At 36.8% G+C, this 18,723-nt stretch overlaps 1 protein-coding gene across 13 annotated transcripts in view; it reads right to left on the reverse strand.

The window, feature by feature from the left end:
• UBAP2 (ubiquitin associated protein 2) overlaps nt 1-18,723 on the reverse strand; it is a 157,670-nt gene that overhangs the window by 99,433 nt on the left and 39,514 nt on the right. For 12 of the 13 annotated variants that reach the window (XM_074205961.1, XM_074205959.1, XM_074205962.1 and 9 more), the window contains one exon: nt 15,654-15,731. In XM_074205961.1, coding sequence (XP_074062062.1) covers nt 15,654-15,731 — 78 coding nt within the window. Of the gene's footprint in view, nt 1-15,653; nt 15,732-18,524; nt 18,686-18,723 lie in introns of all 13 variants that reach the window. The other variant, XM_074205964.1, reaches the window with a different exon arrangement.

Raw genomic sequence — 18,723 nt, forward strand, 5'->3', positions numbered from 1 at the left:
AAACCTAAAGAATGAGAAAGCAAAATTACATAAGATAATGGCTTGTTTTTTTTTTAAATTAAAGGTAACAATCGCTGGGTTTTGCTCAAATGAGGTAATTTTTTTTAACTTAACAAATTCTTTATGAAATTAGATCCGTGAGGATAATCAGGTCAAAGCATTTTGGGAACAAAACTCCTTTGAGTAGATCTGAGGATATCTTGAAATATTCCAGCGATTAAATCCAGAAAGGAGAAGAGTCCCCGTGAATGCTGAGGATCTTCAGTTGCCTTTCTTTGTTCATATCATTGTACAGAAAGCTCCAAGATAAATTCAGTTTCCTCAAAGAATTAATAGCTTAATACTATCTAATTAACTTAACAATGTTAATAGGGAAGAAGTACACTTCATTCAATGATATAGCAAAGGACCAAATCTTTATCATTTCATAATTAAGAGATGTCAAGAAAATAACTTAAGATCTCATTTTGCCTATTGCTTCTTGATTACAAAATAGTGCTGATAGACTCTTAAAAATCTTTCCCAAGAGTGAAACCAAGATGGAGACAGAAGAGCCTCGCTTAGGTGCTCTCTCTCTATAATATTTCAAAACTTAATGATTCGAAATTTTCAAGAGACAGAACCCACACAGGGATCCAGTGAGGCAATTCTCCAACCCAAGGTAACCTGGAAAACAGTGGAAAGGCTCCACTCCACAGGGTTTGAGAGATACCCCACCCCCCCCACCCCCCCCCACCCCGCCAGAGTGAAGGAACTTCAGCCTTCTGGCTCACTGCAACAGGGGCAGTTTCCGGACCTACACCACAGGAAGCAACAGGCACAACTAGATGGGGGGGGGGGGGGAGCCAGAAGTAGGGGCTCTGTCAGAGCTAGTGCATGAAGTCCAGCCCTCAGGGCACTCAGCAACAGGAGCTCCACAGGGAACTGAGACTTGAGTGCTCAGCCTAGGTAGGGGAGTGGAGACTTCCAAGGACCATCCTCTGTCCTTGGAAAAGGACTCTGGGGGTCTGACCACATTCAGATCCTGATCAGTCTAGGCCCCCTCATAGAAAAACAGCCCCCCCCACCTCATTCCCGTGGCAGAGGTGCGTGTCCCAATAATGCTCAAAAGCTCAGGAAGCACCCCAAAACCAGGTATAGGCTGGGGAAATGAGTAAGCAGAGAAAAAAGAGGAACACCATTGAGAACTACTTTGCCTGTGATCCCAAGAAGGATCAAAACACTCAATCTGAAGATGAGGAAGTACAAGCTCCTCCATCTAAAGACTGCAAGAAAAACAGAAACTGGGCTCAGGCTATGACAGAACTCAAAAAAGATTTTGAAAATCAAGTGAGGGAGATAGAAAGAAAATTGGGAAAAGAAATGAGAGAGATGAAGGAAAAACAAGAAAATGAATTAAACAGCCTAGTCAAGGAAATCCAAAAAAATGCTGAAGAAAATAACAGTGTAAAACCCAGCTTACGTCAAATGAATAGAACAGTTCAAAAAGTTATTGAGGAGAAGAATGCTTTAAAAAGCAGAATTGGCCTGATGGAAAAAGAGGACAAGAAAGCTCACTGAGGAAAACAAATCCTTCAGAAGTAGAATGGAATGAAAGGAAGCTGCTGATTTTATGAGAAGTCAAGACACAATACTTCAAAACCAAAAGAATGAAAAATTAGAAGAAAATGTGAAACATCTCACTGAAAAAACAACTGATATGGAAAACAGATTGAGGAAAGATAATTTAAAAATTATTGGGATACCTAAAAGTCAGGATCAGGAAAAGAGCCTTGACATCATTTTCAAAGAATTACTACAGGAAAATTGCCCAGATATCCTAGAAGCAGAGGGTAAAAATAGAAATTGCTAGTATCCACCCATCTCGCCCAGAAAGAGATCCAAAAAAAATAACCCCCAGGAATGTTATAGTCAAGTTCCAGAACTCCCAGGTCAAAGAGAAAATATTACAAGCAGCCAGAAGGGCACAATCCAAATATTGTGGAGCTGCAGTGAGGATCACACAGGACTTAGCAGCAACTACATTCCGGTCTCATAGGGCTTGGAATAACATATTCCAGAAGGCAAAAGAGGTCAGAATGCAACTGAGAATCAACTACCCAGTAAAACTGAGCATCCTCTAAAAGGGGAAAAGATGGACCTTCAATGAACCAGGGGAATTTCAATTGTTTCTGTTGAAACAACCAGAGCTGAGCAGAAAGTTTGATCTTTAAATACAGGACTCAGGTGAAGCATAGAGAGTGGAGAATGGTAAATTATGGGAGACTTAATGATTATGAACTACATGTATTCCTGCATAGAAAAATGAAACTGATAATACTCATAAGAAACTTCTCATTTAATAGAGCAGGTAGAAGAAGCTTTTACAGATGAAGCACAGGAGAGAGCTGAATCTGGAGTCAATGGCTAAAAGGAAAATGTAATGGGAGTAAGAGAAAGGAGAGGTGGAATAGGTTAAGATATTTCATATAGTAAGATTTTTTTTTTTATTACAATGAGTTAATGCAATGACATGAAAAGGGGAAAGGCGAGGGGGAATGAGGGAACCTGTGCTCTCATCAGAGGTGGCTTAGAGAGGAAACAGCATATATATTGAATGGGTTATAGACATCAAGAGTAAGAAGGAGATGGGGGACAATTAGAAGGGGGGGATGTAAGTGATGGAGGAGAGGGTGGACCATGGGGGAGAGTGGTCAGATATAACACATTTTCTTTTTTTTTTTTACTTCTCATAAATGGCTGGGATTGGATGGCCTGTCCGGTACCACAGGGCCAGGCAGTTGTTGGACCTTAGGGGTGGTATATGGTCTAGGGGCCTCTTGGCCTCAGGGCCAGTGATCAGTCTGCTGCGCCACAAAGCTACCCTATAGCACATTTAAGAAGAGGGACAGAGTGAAAGGAAAGAAAAAATATAGTACATGATAGTGGGGAAGTATGAATGGAGGGAGTTGTGAACAGCAATGACAACAGTGGAAAAATATGGAAGTAGCTATTGTGGTGGACTTATAAAAACTGTGATCCACCTGTGACAGAACTGGTGGTATTGGAACACAGACTGAAATACATTTATTATTATTATTGTTATTATTTTGGGGGGGGTGTTACATGGCAAATGGGGTTGTGTGGCTTTCCCAGGACCGCTCAGCTGGGTGATTGTTGGGTGTCTGAGGCCTGATTTGAGCCTGGGTGCTCCTCACTCCAGGGTGGGTGCTCTGCCCACTGCACCACCTAGCCGCCCAGATTATTATTATTATTATTTTATTTTTATTTTGTTTTTACAGGGCAATGAGCTTGGGGTGGCTTGCCCAGGGTCAACAGTTGGGTGACTGTTGGGTGTCTGAGGCCAGATTTGAACCCAGGTGTTCCTGACTCCAGGGCCAGTGCTCTGTCCACTGCACCACCTAGCTGCCCCTACTATTACTATAATATTTTTAATTTTAATTATAGTTTTTTCTCTTTACTTTATTGCTCAAAAGGGTCTATATTTTGGCGGGGAGGGAGTATTTATTTTTAAACAGGAACATTTTAGTAATGTATAAAAAAACATAATTTGTACAAAAATAAAATATAATTAAAAAAAAGTTGTTTCCCTTCCATACATTAAATCATGAAGGAAACCTTGGAAATACTCACATCAGAATCAACTGTTTCATTGACCTGCTGTAAAGAGTCATCAAGTTAGACACAAAATAGGGATGATATTGTTCTCCTGGTTTTACACACTTCACTATTTAATCAGTTTATACAAGACTACCCAGATAGGACTTCCAGCCAAGATGGAGGAGAGAAGACAGGCACAGTTCTAAAGTCTCCTGATTTCTTCCTCATCTATCACATGAAACAAACCTCTTAAAAGAAATCCGAACCACAAAACCCAGAACGAAAAGCCAGGAGAAGGAACATCTACCTCAGGATTTGTCTCCAGCAGCAGCCTTGACGGGAAGCAGAGGCAATGGTGTTGGTGCCGTCCCCCTGGAACTTGGGGAAGGGGCTTCAGGGAGAGCTGCAGACACCATCTCTGGGCTCCGCGGGTCTGAGAAACTCTGAGTCCAAGCCTCCATTACACTGATGCCTCCTCCAAAACAAACAATTGCAAACTACTTCTGCCTCAGGCCCAGGTGTGTGAGCAAAAGAACCAGCCCAGCTGAGGAATGACCTCAGGCCAAGGTAAAGTCCACCATTGATTGAAGGCAAAAGAATTCAATAGCTCCAATTCCTTCCCTCAAGCAAAGGGAGAAGGCCTCTCAACCAAGGTCACAGACATTCCAGAGAAAGCAATCAGCACCTCCTACTGGCCAGCCAGAGAAACTGCACTCAGTAAAGCCTTTGGCAATCCCAAGCCCAGGTGAACCAGCCCCCCCCCCCCCCCAACTCAAGGTCTTAGCATAATGAAGAAGGGTCAGCAGAAAGGTGGATCCATAGAAAAATTCCTGGAAGGGAAAGACCCCAACTCAGAGAGACTTGGAACCTCTGAGGAGAATACAATCTGGTCTCCAGCACAGAAAGACTTCCTTGAAGAAATAAGGAAGGAGCTTAAAAATTTGGGAGAGACAATTAATACCTTGCAACAAGAAAACAAAACCTTAGAAAGTACAATTGGACAAACACAAAAGGAGAATAAATCTCTCAGATCCTCAAATGGGCAAGTGCAAAAAGAAATTAATTCTCTCAAAACCTCAATTGGTCAAATGGAAAGCTCTTTCAAAAGCAGAATTGACCAATTGGAAAAGGAGTTGCAAAAGGTTAATGAAGAAAACTCCTCCCCCAGAAAGGAACTAATGACTCCATGAGACATCAAGAGTCAGTAAAACAAAATTAAAAAATAGAAAAAATAGAAGCAAATGTAAAATACCTCATCAACAAAACCACTGACCTCGAGAATAGATCAAGGAGGGGCAACCTGAAAATTATAGGACTTCCTGAAAACACTGAAGAGAAAAAAAGCCTGGACTTAATATTACAGGATCTAGTGATGGAAAACTGCTCTCATATCATGGAATCGGAGGGCAAAGTAGTTATTGAAAGAGTACATCGATCCCCACCAGAAAAAGATCCTAAAATGAAAACACCAAGGAATGTTGTGGCCAAACTGCAGAACTATCAGATAAAAGAGAAAATCCTGCAAGCAGCCAGAAAGAAACAATTTAAATATCAAGGAGCCACAGTAAGGATCACACAGGACCTGGCTGCATCAACTTTAAGGGATCGAAGGGCCTGGAACAAGATATTTCGAAGAGCACGGGAGCTTGGAATGCAGCCAAGAATCTACTTTCCTGCAAAGCTGAGCCTTCTTTTCCAGGGAAAGAGATAGACATTTAACAAAATGGAAGAATTCCAAAAATTTCTGATGAAAAGACCAGAGCTAAACAGAAAATTTGGACATCAAACAGGAGGTTCACATGAAAAGGTTAAAAAAAAAGGGGTGGTGGTAAAAGGAAAATAAATGCAATCCAGTAAGTTGAAACTGGCTATATCTCAGCAGGGGGTGGGGTGGGGGGGGGTGGAACGGGACTCTCATAAATCCTGAGAAATGTAACTCCAAAAGAGAGAATATACCTAGCCAGAAATGATGGACATCCATGACCTATCCGTGAGACTACAATCTAATGGGATGTAACTGGCTTTAACCCCACTTGGGAGAAAGACTCTAATAGCTCTCAGGAATTTTAACTCTATTCAATAGAATATACTGAACTAGAAGGGACAGACACTCAGAATTTTCTATGACTTAGACAGAATGATCTAAAAAAATACACTACCCCCCTAAGAAGAGGGACAGGAAAGAGACGGTAGGAGGGAGGGGACTGAATGAGACAAATCTCATTACACTAAGAGGTACAAAAAACCTATGGTAATAGAGGGGAAGAAGGGAGCAAAGGAGAAACACCTGAATCTTTTTCTCATCAGACTTGGCTTAAAGTCAACCTACACATACTCAGTTAACTCATAAAACAACTAACCTTTCAAGTATTAAAAGGGGAGGGGGGGAGAGAAAGGGAAGGGGAGTTGGGGAAATAAGGGGAAATAACAAAAGGAAGGGAAGGGAAAAGGGAAAAAGGGAAAGGGGAAAGAAAGGGGAGGGTGTGATATAGGATGGCAAACACACTGAAGGGGGTGGTATTCAGAAACAAAATATTGGGGAATATGGATAAAAGGGGAGAAAAGGGGGGAAAATAAAAACAGGGAAGATAGCACAGAGGGCAATAAAGAATTAGTAATCATAACCTTGAATATGAATGGGATGAACACTGCCTTAAAATGTAAGCAAATAGCAGAGTGGATTAAAAACGAGAATCCTACAAGATGCTGCTTACAAGAAACTCATTTGAAGCAGAGAGATACACATAGAGTAAAGGTAAAAGGTTGGAGCAAAATATATTTTGCTTCACCTTTAGTAAAAAAAGCACAGGTAGCAATCCTTATCTCAGACAAAGCAAACTTTATGCTCCTAAACTTTATCCTCCTAAAAGGTACTATAGACAAAAAAGTCATTTAAATATTGAATATATATGCACCCAGTGGGACAGCACCCAAATTCTTAGAGGAGAAGCTGAAACAACTACAGGAAGACATAGACAGCAAAACTCTACTAGTGGGAGACCTCAACCTCCCTCTCTGAGATCTAGATAAATCGAATCATAAAACAAACAAGAAAGAAATCAGGGAGGTAAATAGACTGTTAGAAAAATTAGATATGGTAGACTTATGGAGGAAACAGAATGGGGATAGAAAGGAATATACCTTTTTCGCTGCAGTACATGGAATTTATATAAAAATTGACCATGTACTAGGACATAAAACCCTAATGATTAACTGCAGAAAGGCAGAAATAGTGAATACATCTTTCTCAGATCACAATGCAATAAAAGTCATATGCAATACTGGGACAAGGAGATATAGACCCAGAACAAATTTGAAACTGAATAACCTCATTTTAAAAAATGAGTGGACCAAAAAAAAAATTATAGAAAGAATTAACCATTTTATCCTAGATAATGATAATAATGAAATAACATACCAAAACCTATGGGATTCATTCAAAGTAACTCTCAGGGGATATATTATAGCTCTAAATGCTTATATGAATAAATTGGGGAAAGAGGAAATCAATGAACTAAACATGCAACTAAAAAAATTAGAACAAATCAAAAACCCCAATCAAATACCAAATTAGAAATTCTAAAAATTAAAGGAGAAATTAATAAAATTAATAAAACTGAAAGCAAAAAAACTATCGAATTAATCAATAAAACTGGTAAACCTCTGGTCAATTTGATGAAAAAAAAGAAAGAAGAAAATCAAATTGCTAGTATTATAAATGAAAAAAGGTGAACTCACCACCAATGAGGAAATTAAAGTAATAATTCGAAATTATTTTGCCCAACTCTATGCCAATAAATTTGATAATCTAAGTGAAATGGATGAATATTTACAAAAATATGAGTTGCCCAGGTTAATGAAGAAGAGATTAAATACCTAAACAACTCTATCTCAGAAAAAGAAATTCAACAAGCCATTATTGAACTCCCTAAAAAAAAATCTCCAGGGCCTGATGGATTCACAAGTAAATTCTACCAAACATTTAAGGAACAATTGGTTCCAATCCTATATAAACTCTTTGGAAAAATAGGGAAAGATGGAACTCTGCCTAACTCTTTCTACAAAACCAATATGCTACTGTTACCTAAACCAGGAAGAGTTAAAACAGAGAAAGAAAATTATAGACCTATTTCCCTGATGAATATAGATGCAAAAATCCTAAATAAAATCTTAGCAAAACGATTACAACAAGTCATCACTAGGATAATACATTATGATCAAGTAGGATTTATTGCAGGAATGCAGGGTTAGTTCAATATTAGGAAAACTATTAGTATACTCAATTATATCAACAACAAACCTATCAGAAATCATATGATCATATCAATAGATGCTGAAAACGCTTTTGACAAAATACAGCATCCATTCCTATTAAAAACACTAGAGAGTGTAGGAATAAATGGACTGTTCCTTAAAATAATTAGCAGTATCTATCTGAAACCATCAACAAGCATTATATTCAATGGAGAGAGGCTAGAGGCATTCCCAATAAGATCAGGGGTGAAACAAGGGTGCCCATTATTATCACCACTACTATTCAATATTGTATTAGAAATGTTAGCATCAGCAATTAAAGAAAAAGAAACTGAAGGAATTAGAATTGGGAAGGAAGAGACAAAACTCTCACTCTTTACAGATGACATGATGGTCTACCCAGAGAATCCCAAGAAATCATCTAAAAAACTACTGGAAACAATTAGCAATTTTAGCAAAGCTGCAGGTTATAAAATAAACCCTCATAAATCCTCTACTTTTCTATATATGTCTAGCAAGAAACAGCAGGAAGAGCTAGAAAGAGAAATCCCATTCAAAGTAACCTCAGACAGTGTAAAATATTTGGGAATCTATTTGCCAAGACAGACTCAGAATCTTTTTCAAAACAATTATAAAACACTTCTCACACAAATTAAATCAGATTTAAATAACTGGGCAAATATCAACTGCTCATGGATAGGTAGAGCTAATATAATAAAAATGACAGTTCTACCAAAACTAAACTATCTGTTTAGTGCCCCACCAATCAAAATTCCAAAAAATTACTTTAATGAGTTAGAAAAAATTAAGTAAATTCATATGGAGAAATAAAAAGTCAAGAATTGCCAGGAGCTTAATGAAAAAAAGTGCAAACAAAGGTGGCTTAGCACTACCTGATCTAAAATTATATTATAAAACATCAGTCATCAAAACTGTTTGGTATTGGCTAAGAAATAGAGTGGTGGACCAGTGGAATAGACTAGGTGTAAAAGCAGGAGAGGATTATAGTAATCTGTTGTTTGATAAACCCAAAGAGTCTGGCCATTGGGATAAAAACTCCCTTTGATAAAAATTGCTGGGAAAATTGGAAGTTAGTATGGAAGAAACTTAGATTAGACCAACACCTCACACCCTTCACCAAGATAAGATCCAAATGGTTACAGGACATAGACATAAAAAAAAATACTATAAGCAAATTAGAAGATCAAGGACTAGTCTCGCTGGCAGATCTATGGAAAGGGGAACAGTTTATGACTAAGGAAGAGTTGGAGAACATCACCAAAAACCAATTAGATTGATTTTGATTACATTAAATTAAAAAGCTTTTGCACAGATAAAACCAATGTAATCAAGATTAAAAGAAAGGTAGTAAATTGGGAAACAATCTTAACAACTAATCATTCTGACAAAGGACTCATTTCTAAAATATACAGAGAAGTGAGTCATATTTTTAAAACAAAAAGCCATTCCCCAATTGACAAATGGTCAAAGGATATGCAAAGGCAATTTACAGATGAGGAGATCAAAGCAATCCATAGCCATATGAAAAAAATGCTCTAAATCATTAATTATTAGAGAAATGCAAATTGAAGCTTCTCTGAGGTACCACCTCATACCTCTCAAATTGGCCAGTATGACCAGGAAGGATAATGATCATTGTTGGAAGGGATGTGGGAAATCTGGGACACTATTACACTGTTGGTGGAGCTGTGAACTCATCCAACCCTTCTGGAGAGCTATTTGGAACTATGCCCAAAGGGCAACAAAAATCTGCATAGCCTTTGACCCAGCAATACCACTATTGGGTCTATACCCTGAAGAGATGAGGAAAAAGGGTAAAAATATTACTTGTACAAAAATACTTATAGCAGCCCTGTTTGTGGTGGCAAAGAATTGGAAATCCAGTAAATGTCCTTCAGTTGGGGAATGGCTTAGCAAACTGTGGTATATGTATGCCATGGAACACTATTGTTCTATTAGAAACCAGGAGGGACGGGATTTCAGGGAAACCTGGAGGGATTTGCATGAACTGATGCTGAGATGAGCAGAACCAGAAAAACACTGTACATCCAAACAGCAATATGGGAGTGATGTTCAACCTTGAAGGACTTGCTCATTCCATCAGTGAAACAATTGGAAACAATTTTGGGCTGTCTGCAAAGGAGAGTATCATCTGTATCCAGATAAGGAGCTGTGGAGTTTGAACAAAGTACAAGGACTATTCCCTTTAATTTAGAAATAAAAAAACAGGTATCTTATTGTCTGATCTCGTTACCTCTGAGAATTCTGTTCTCTTTAAGGATATGATTTCTCTCTCATCACACCCAATTTGGATCAAGGTACAACATGGAAACAAAGTAAAGACTGACAAGAGTGCTGTGGGGTGGGGGTGGAAGCAAGATTGGGGGAAAATTGTAAAACTCAAATAATATCTTTAATAAAAATAAATTTAAAAGACTGAAAAAAAGAAATGTAGTAAATTGGGAAACAATTTTTACAACTAGTATTTCTGACAAAGGACTCATTTCTAAAATATACAGAGCACTGAGTCAAATTTTCAAAAAAATAAGCCATTCCCCAATTGACCAATGGTCAAAGGATATGCACAAAGGCAATTTACAAATGAGGAAATCAAAGTGATCGAGTCCATGAAAAATCACTACTTATTAGAGAAATGCAAATTAAAGCTTCTCTGAGATACCATCTCATACCTCTCAGACTGGCTAACATGACTAGAAAGGGCAATGCTCTCAATGCTGGAAGGGATGTAGGAAACCTGGGACACTAAAACATTGTTGGTGGAGTTCTGAACTCATTCTGGAGAGTAATTTGGAATTGTGCCCAAAAAGCAACAAAAATGTGCATAACCTTTGATCCAGCAATACCACTACTGGGTCTATACCCTGAAAAGACAACAAAAAAATTTTTTTACCATGGAAACAATGGAAAGACTAACAGAGTGCCATCTGTGGGGAGTGAGGGAAGGGAAGCAAGAAAAGGGGAAAAATTATAAAACTCAAAATAAATAAAATCTTTTTTAAAAATGTAATTTCCCTAATTATCTGTCAATTATTTCAATTTTTGTTCGCTAAGATCACAGTTACTATTCCTGATTTCTTTTTTCCTTTAACTTCTGCTGAAGTGTAATATACATTCTGCTCCAGTCTTTTATTTCTGTTCCAAATGTGTTTCACGTAAACTCAAAATTGTTGAATTCTGGTTTCTAAACAATTCTACTATTCTCTTCTACTTCATAGCTGAGTTCTTATGATTGTTAACCATTTCCCTCCATTTTTAACCTGCCCCCCCCCAAGAGTCTTATTTTACTTCTGGCCCCACTTCCATTAAACTTCCCTCCCTCGCTTAACCTGCCTGTTTCCTTCTCTTAGGCTCCTTTTTCCTTCTATTTTTTTTTTACTCAATTGTGGGTACATGTCTATTTTTCCCTTTTTGAACCAATTCTGATGAGAGTAAGAATCAAGTGTTTCCTGTTCCCACAGCTTTACTTCTACACTTTATACACTCTTCCTTGAACATCTAATGGAAATCAAATAATTTTATCCAGTCTTCCCTCTTCTCCCAGTGGATCTTTCCTCCTCACCCTTCATTTTTCTTTTAAATTCATCTTTTAACATATGGATGCATGATGTACCCATGATCTCAAAGTATACTTCCGCTGCCTTAACAACAAATTTCTTAAGAGTTCTCCAAATATAACAAATTTAAGGCAGGTAGATGTTGCAATGGGTAGAGTAGCTTCTCTGAAGTCAGGAAACCCTGAGTTCAAATCGAACCTCAGAAACTTACTGACTGTACAATCTTGGCCAAGTCACTTAACTCGGATTGCCTTGCATCCAAGGCTACCTCCAGTGGTCCTGGATTCATATCTGGCAATTGGACTCAGAAGATTCCAGAGGAGAAAGTGAGAATGGTGACCTAGCCCAGTACTCCCTAATTCAAATCAAATTCATTTGCTTGACATCACTTCCTTGATGCCAAGCTCTTTTTTTTGAAAACAAAGGACAAACATTATAACCAATTTAACTTTTCAGTTTTTTATGATTTCTGTTTTCTATATTTCTCAGGGGTACATTTTGGAATGTCAAATTTTCTATTCAGTGCAGGTCTTTTCAACAAGAATGCCTAAAAGACTGATAGTTTAGTAAATGTTCATTTATGACTTCTAGGATTAATACTTAATTTTGGCTAAAATATACCTGTAAATTTTCATTTTAGAATATTTCAAGAGATCACCTGTGGATTCCTAGATTTTCTACTTTGACAGCTGTTTCTAAGATATCTGGGCAGTTTCCTTTATATTTTCATGAATCATGATGCATAGTATAAAGCCTTTTTTTTAAAATGGCTTTTAAGGGGCAGCTAGGTAGCACAGTGGATAGAGCACTGGATCTGGAGTCAGGAGGTCCGAGTTCAAATGTAGCCTCAGACACTTAATAATTACCTAGCTGTGTGGCCTTGGGCAAGCCACTTAACCCCATTGCCTTTGCAAATACTTAAAAATAAAAAAGATAAAAAATTAAATGGCTTTTGAGTAAACCAATGAATCTTAAATTATCTGACCTTGATCTAATGGCTAGATCAGTCATTTTTTTCACATTTTCTTCTCTTTTTCTCAGTCTTTTAACTTTTTTCTTGATTCTAAAACGTCATTACCATCTATTTGGTAACTCTTTAGAAGCTATTTATAATGAAGTCAATTTTAAGGAATTACTTTTCTCAGAATGTTTTGTGACTTTTTTTTAACCAAGCTGTCAATTCTGCTTTTGAAATTTTCTCACACAGATCTCATTTCTTATTCAAATTTTTCCTTAATCACCCTTATTTGATTTTCACAATTTTTTTTTAAACCTCTTCCCTGATTCAGGGAAGCCTGGAAGGATTTATATGAACTGATGCTGATCGAGATGAGCAGAACAAGAACATTGTAAACCTTACAGCAACATGGGGGTGATGATCAATCTTGATGGATTTGCTCATTCCATCAGTACAACAATCAGGCACAATTTTTGGCTATCTATGATGAAAAAAGAACTGTAGAGTTTGAACAAAGACTATTACTTTTAATCATTTTAAAAAACTGTTATCTTATGATGTAATTTTGCACTTGTCCTGGAGTCAAGAGAACTTGAGTTCAAATCTGGCTTCAGATATTTAGTATGAGACTCTGGACAAATTCACTTAACCCCCAATTGCTACCAAAAACCAAAACCAAAAAATTCTTTAAATCTTTTAGGATTCTTGATGGACTTATATTTTCAAGTCATTGTCTCAAGTGTTAACCTTGAATGTCCTTTTTGTTGTTATTTGCTCATTTTCCTGAATTTGGGATTCATATTAATTGGGTTCTGATCTCCTGGGGGTAAGAAGTTGAGGATGAGGGAACAAATGACTTCGATGAGCTTCTTCTTTCTTTTATCTTATGTTCTTTTCACAGTGAACTCTGAGAGTCTATTAAGTTTTGGGTGCTTCTTATATGGTATGATCCAGAAAGAGATATAGATCTGTTCACTGTCCTCATGGTCTGTGCTCTGTTCCTTACACAGAGAGAAGCCTGTGAACACTCCACTCCACTCCAATGTGCAATTGTAATCCAGAACTGAGTCAGGACCAACACAGTAGATGATTGGAACCCTTCCTGCTTTCAATGCTAGTACAGGAGTCCTCTAAGATCTCTTTCTGAACAGGTATTCATTCTCCTTACCATCCCAGAGCAGTGAGCTGCTCACCATCATAGCCTAATGCTGCATCTATTATGTTATTCCCTGGGTCAACCCCACCACAGAGGTCCTGATTAGACCTTCTAGCTTCCTGATCTTCCTTGGGCTGGAAAATTACTTATTCTGACATTTCTTGACTTTTCCAAACAGAATTTGATGCTTTTTTGGATCACTGTGTAAGACCTTTTAGAGGAACTGTAGAACCAGGGCTAAGCTCACGCTTTGCCATCTTGACTATACCCTTATAAGATGAACATTTGTTGAAGAGGAAATAAGAGCTAACTATAATCAATCTATAAATGTTCAGTCAACAATGTATAGATTATTAGACTTCCTTCTGTGAGGGGAGGGGAAATGTGTAAAATTCAAAACCTTACCAAAAAATGATTGGTAGAAACTACTATCATAGTTTCTATTGTATACTATTGTATATAATTGGAAAACAAATAAAATATTTATATAATCAAAAAAAATTTCAGTCTATCATGAACAGGTAGATTACAGAAAAACCTGGGAAAGACTTACATGAACTGACGCTAAGTGAAGTGAGCAGAACCAAGAGAACACTGTACACATTAACAGCAACATTGTAAGATGATCAACTATTATGGATGCAGATTCACTCAGGAATTCAGGGATCAAAAGACAATTCTGAAAGACTTGTTTTGGAAAATACTATCCACATTCAGAGAAAGAACAATGCAATCTGAACACAGAGCAAAGCATACTATTTTTGAACTTAGTTTTTTAGTAAAATGAGTGAGTTAGAATGGATCTTTTAATTTTCCTTTCAGTATGAATGCTCTGATTCCATTACTCAAAATAATAATTGACAAATGGTTCCTCCTTAAAGTTTACAAATGCTAAAAATGATCTTACTTGATTCTTAAAATGACATTGGAAACTGGGTAGAGAGGCAACAAAGTATAGTGGAAAGAGTACTTAGAATCATGAAACGAATTCAAAAATTGTCTTTTAAACATTTACTAATTGCTATAAGATTACAAGCAAGAACTTTATATCTCAATTCGCTTCACTATTAGAAAAAAAGGGGGTTATGGGGAGATAACACCTGTTTTGCTTCAAAAGAAGTGGTATATAGTAAGTACTATGCAAATCTTAAAGCCCTATATAAAGGTCAAATATTATTATTCTTATAAATATCAAATTCCATTTTACAGGTGAGACTAGGCCTCCTGTACATTAAATGGCTTGCCCATGGACACATAGCTAGTAGTAATCACAAGAAGCTGAATTTTACACAGTTCTTTCCTCACTCCAAAGTCTAGAGGAATTCTTGTAGAGCTTTTACAATGTACTAAGGTATCTTTTCTCAATAAGACCTAAGATTCGGAGATAAAAGGAACTTTGAAAATTATTTAGCTTAGTCCCTCATTTAACAAAGATCCCTCTAGAACAAAAGGACAGGAAGACATTAAAAATGAAAATACTTTTTGTGAGCTTATGTTTCTGAACAAAATTTAAAAAGAAATTCTGAAAAACCCAGAAGTAGGTACAAGATAAATTTACAACCTTCTTCCTCTACATTATTTATTTCTTTGGCAAGTAAGTTTGAAATGTACTCTGAAAAGCCAGCCAGGAAATATTTTACTAATTGAATATTTAGCAATGTTTAAGAGTAATGAGAATAGGGGCGGCTAGGTGGTGCAATGGATAAAGCACCAGCCCTGGAATCAGGAGTACCTGGGTTCAAATTCAGACACTTGATAATTACCTAGCTGTGTGGCTTTGGGCAAGCCACTTAACCCCATTTGCCTTGCAAAAAAACAAACAACAAAAAAACCTAAAAAAAAAAGAGTAATGAGAATGACAACTTCCCAACATCTTTGACTACCTAAAAAAATTGTTTCCCATAAAAAATTAAGAGGGAGTGAACAATTTAAGAGCAACACTTTTTCAAAATTTCAATGAATCTTAGCTAATATTCATTTTAGTTATTTGTATTTATATTTATAGTATAAATACTATAAAATATAATTGAAAACATTAGAAAATAAACATTAAAACTAGAATGAGAAATTCTATTTGACTGTAATGTACCTGTTTAACCTTGTCTTCAAAATCTGCATCATTCTTATCATAGATCATCTGAGCAAGGCGAATCTGTTCAGCTGTTGCCTAAAAAAAAAGAATAATTAAGAATTTTGCAAGAAAAATAATTAAAATATGAAAATTTACATTAATAACTCTGAACACAAAATATTATATCAATTTGAATTATCTAGTAAATAGTCTCATTTTGCAATCATACTTATTATATTCACATTTCCATTTTTGTATCTAAGTGTTCTAAAACAGGTTCCATTTTGTGAACACATGTTTTATTGGCATTAGATAAACACAAACAATAACCTCAATAATGTTTCTCATCAGAAAATAAGCATTAAATAAAAAGGGACAAAAAAGGGGAAGGGGGGGAATAGTAGAAGGTGGATAAGCAGAAAGGAACATTTTTTAAAAGACCAAAGTAAAACAAACAAAAACCACTTGTGTGTGTGACTGTGTGTGTGGGTGTGTTACCAATAAGTATATTATTAAAATATTAAAATGTAATAAAAGTATGGTATTTAAGGGTCTCATAAAGACTCATGAGTTGGACATAACTATCCTAGACAATATATTATTCAGTATTACAATGAATTTTAATATTCCTTAGTAGAGAGGAATTTCCACAAGGATATTATATATGCTAAGAAAATCAACTTCACATAACTGTGTAAATAAGTGAAATAACTAAACATCATTTCCTAAATCTGTAACACATAACATTTTTATAGTACGTCTTGCTTTTTAGATGCATGGCATTTTACAAGTAATTTTATAGAAGATGCTTTACTAATAGTGTCCAAAGTAGATTTAAATAAATGTCATAGGCAAGTAACAGCCAAGCATAATCTCCAAAAGCTACAATGTCTATCTAAACTGCATAAAACAAAAAACTTTGTAGAAAAGGGAAAAATAGTGAGACCTATGAACCTTTTCTCAGAATGTTTTTAAATAAATAAAACACAGCATTACAAGAAAACAAATTATGATGAAAAAAAGTTGGAATTCTATTCTTATCCAATATCATGGACCTCCTAAACACTATTTACTGACCCCTGAAGTTGATATATTCAGGAAATAAAGTCAGTGAATCCAAAGTTCCTTAATAATTCCTCACTATAAAGATAGCAAATATATTGGCAGAAAACATTTCCAAAACTATATTCACAGTAACTACCAAGTTGGCCCTCTAACCATAAAACTGCTAGCATGATAAAGGTTTTCGATATAATATACATTTTGATCTCATAATAGTTTCTCATCAACAGTTTTCATGATTAGCTTAATTAGTCTTTAGACACTATTACTTTTACCATGAGTGGATATAATCAAACCATGAATCAAGGATTGTCTGCTATTCTTCAAGAAGCCTTAACTGCTCACCTCCATGAGGGCGATATTGAAAGCCAACAGATAAACTGAACAAGGTAAAATGTCCACAAGTGACCCTAAAGTGGTCTGAATCAGGAATGTTGCTCCTACTGCTCACAATTCCATGAATGACAGTAGCAAACAGTCATAGGAAAGAAAAGCATTCTGTCTGGGTGTGTACAAACGAATAATGCTGGATGGTTGACTGGTTAGTTCTTATCCTTCGTTATCAAAGAAAACCAACATGCTATCATTATTAGAAGTCACTGTGTGTCTTCACTTTAGCTGATCAAACCAATTTGAGCTCAGAATGCTCTACCGCAAAATGAGTACATAAATAGTCCAGGTGATCTCTCTAAATTTACACATCTCATGTTCAATTCTTGCCTTGCTCATAAAGTACAGCACCCTCTTTGACAAGGACACGTCATGTTGGGCATTGCTGTGTCAATCTGCACAGTTAATTCCAAAGTTTTTCAGAGAAACCTTGAAAAGTGTCCCTGCTTCTTCTGAACCCACTATGAGTGCTTGTCCTATGTGACTTCTCCATAAAATAGTCTTTTGAGCAAGCATGTTTGGCATTTGAACAACATGGTCAGCCTATAGGAGTTGCACTCTCAGTAGTGACATTTGAATGCTTGGCAGTTAAGCGCAAGAAAGGACCACAGCACCTAGTATCTTCTCCTGCCAGGTGATCTTCAGAATCTCCCCAAGACAATTTAAATGGAAGCAATTCAGTTCTTGGCATGGCACTAATAGACTCTGTCTAGGTTTCACAGGCATACAACAATGAAGTCAGCAAAGCTCTGTAGACCTTCATTTTTGGTAGTCAATCTAAAAACCTCTTCTCTTCCACACTTTCTTTTGGAATCTCCCAAATAATGAGTTAGCTCTGGAAATGTGTGTGTCAACCTTATTATGAATGTATACCTCCCTGGAAGGTACAAGGCCAAGGAAAGTGAAATTATCCACAATATTCAAAACTTCATTTGCTACAAGCTATAGTTCCACAGGTGTGGTGCTGGTTGATGGAGCACCTATGTTTTCTCGGTTAATTGTTAAGCCAAAATTAGCACAAACAGAAGAGAACTGATCCCTACTTTGTGCATCTCAGCTTCAGAGGCTGTATTGAGGGCACAATCATCTGCAAATAGAAAATCATGCACCAATACTCCATGCACTTTTGTCTTGACTTGTAACTTTTTCAAGTTGAAGAAGTTACACTGACAGTGTGGTAGCTAATGCTGATGTACATTCTCATGATGTTTTTTTAAAAAGATGGGAACAAGAACACATTCTTGATTTACTCCATTGGCAACTGGGAAATCACAATTATCTATTATCCAGAATCCGAGGCAAGCATGCCATCATGTGACTGACATACAATACTGATGAACTTCTCTGGGCAATTAAGTTTTGACATAATTTTCCATAAGCCCTTACAACTGACGGTATCAAAGGTCTTGATCAGAACTACAAATGTTGTATACTGACCTCTGTTCTGCTCCTAGCATTTTTCCTGGAGGTGTCGGGCAGCAAACACCATATAGACTATTCCTCGAACAATCTGAAGCCACACTCAGGGAGGTGCCCATCTTCCAGGTGAAGGACCAGTCTATTAAAGAGGATTTTGGCAAGAATTCTGCCAGCAATGACTAAGAGAGAAACACACCTGTGATTGTTACAAGACAAT

This window comes from Macrotis lagotis, chromosome X, assembly GCF_037893015.1.
Source record: "Macrotis lagotis isolate mMagLag1 chromosome X, bilby.v1.9.chrom.fasta, whole genome shotgun sequence".
NCBI lineage: Eukaryota > Metazoa > Chordata > Mammalia > Peramelemorphia > Peramelidae > Macrotis > Macrotis lagotis.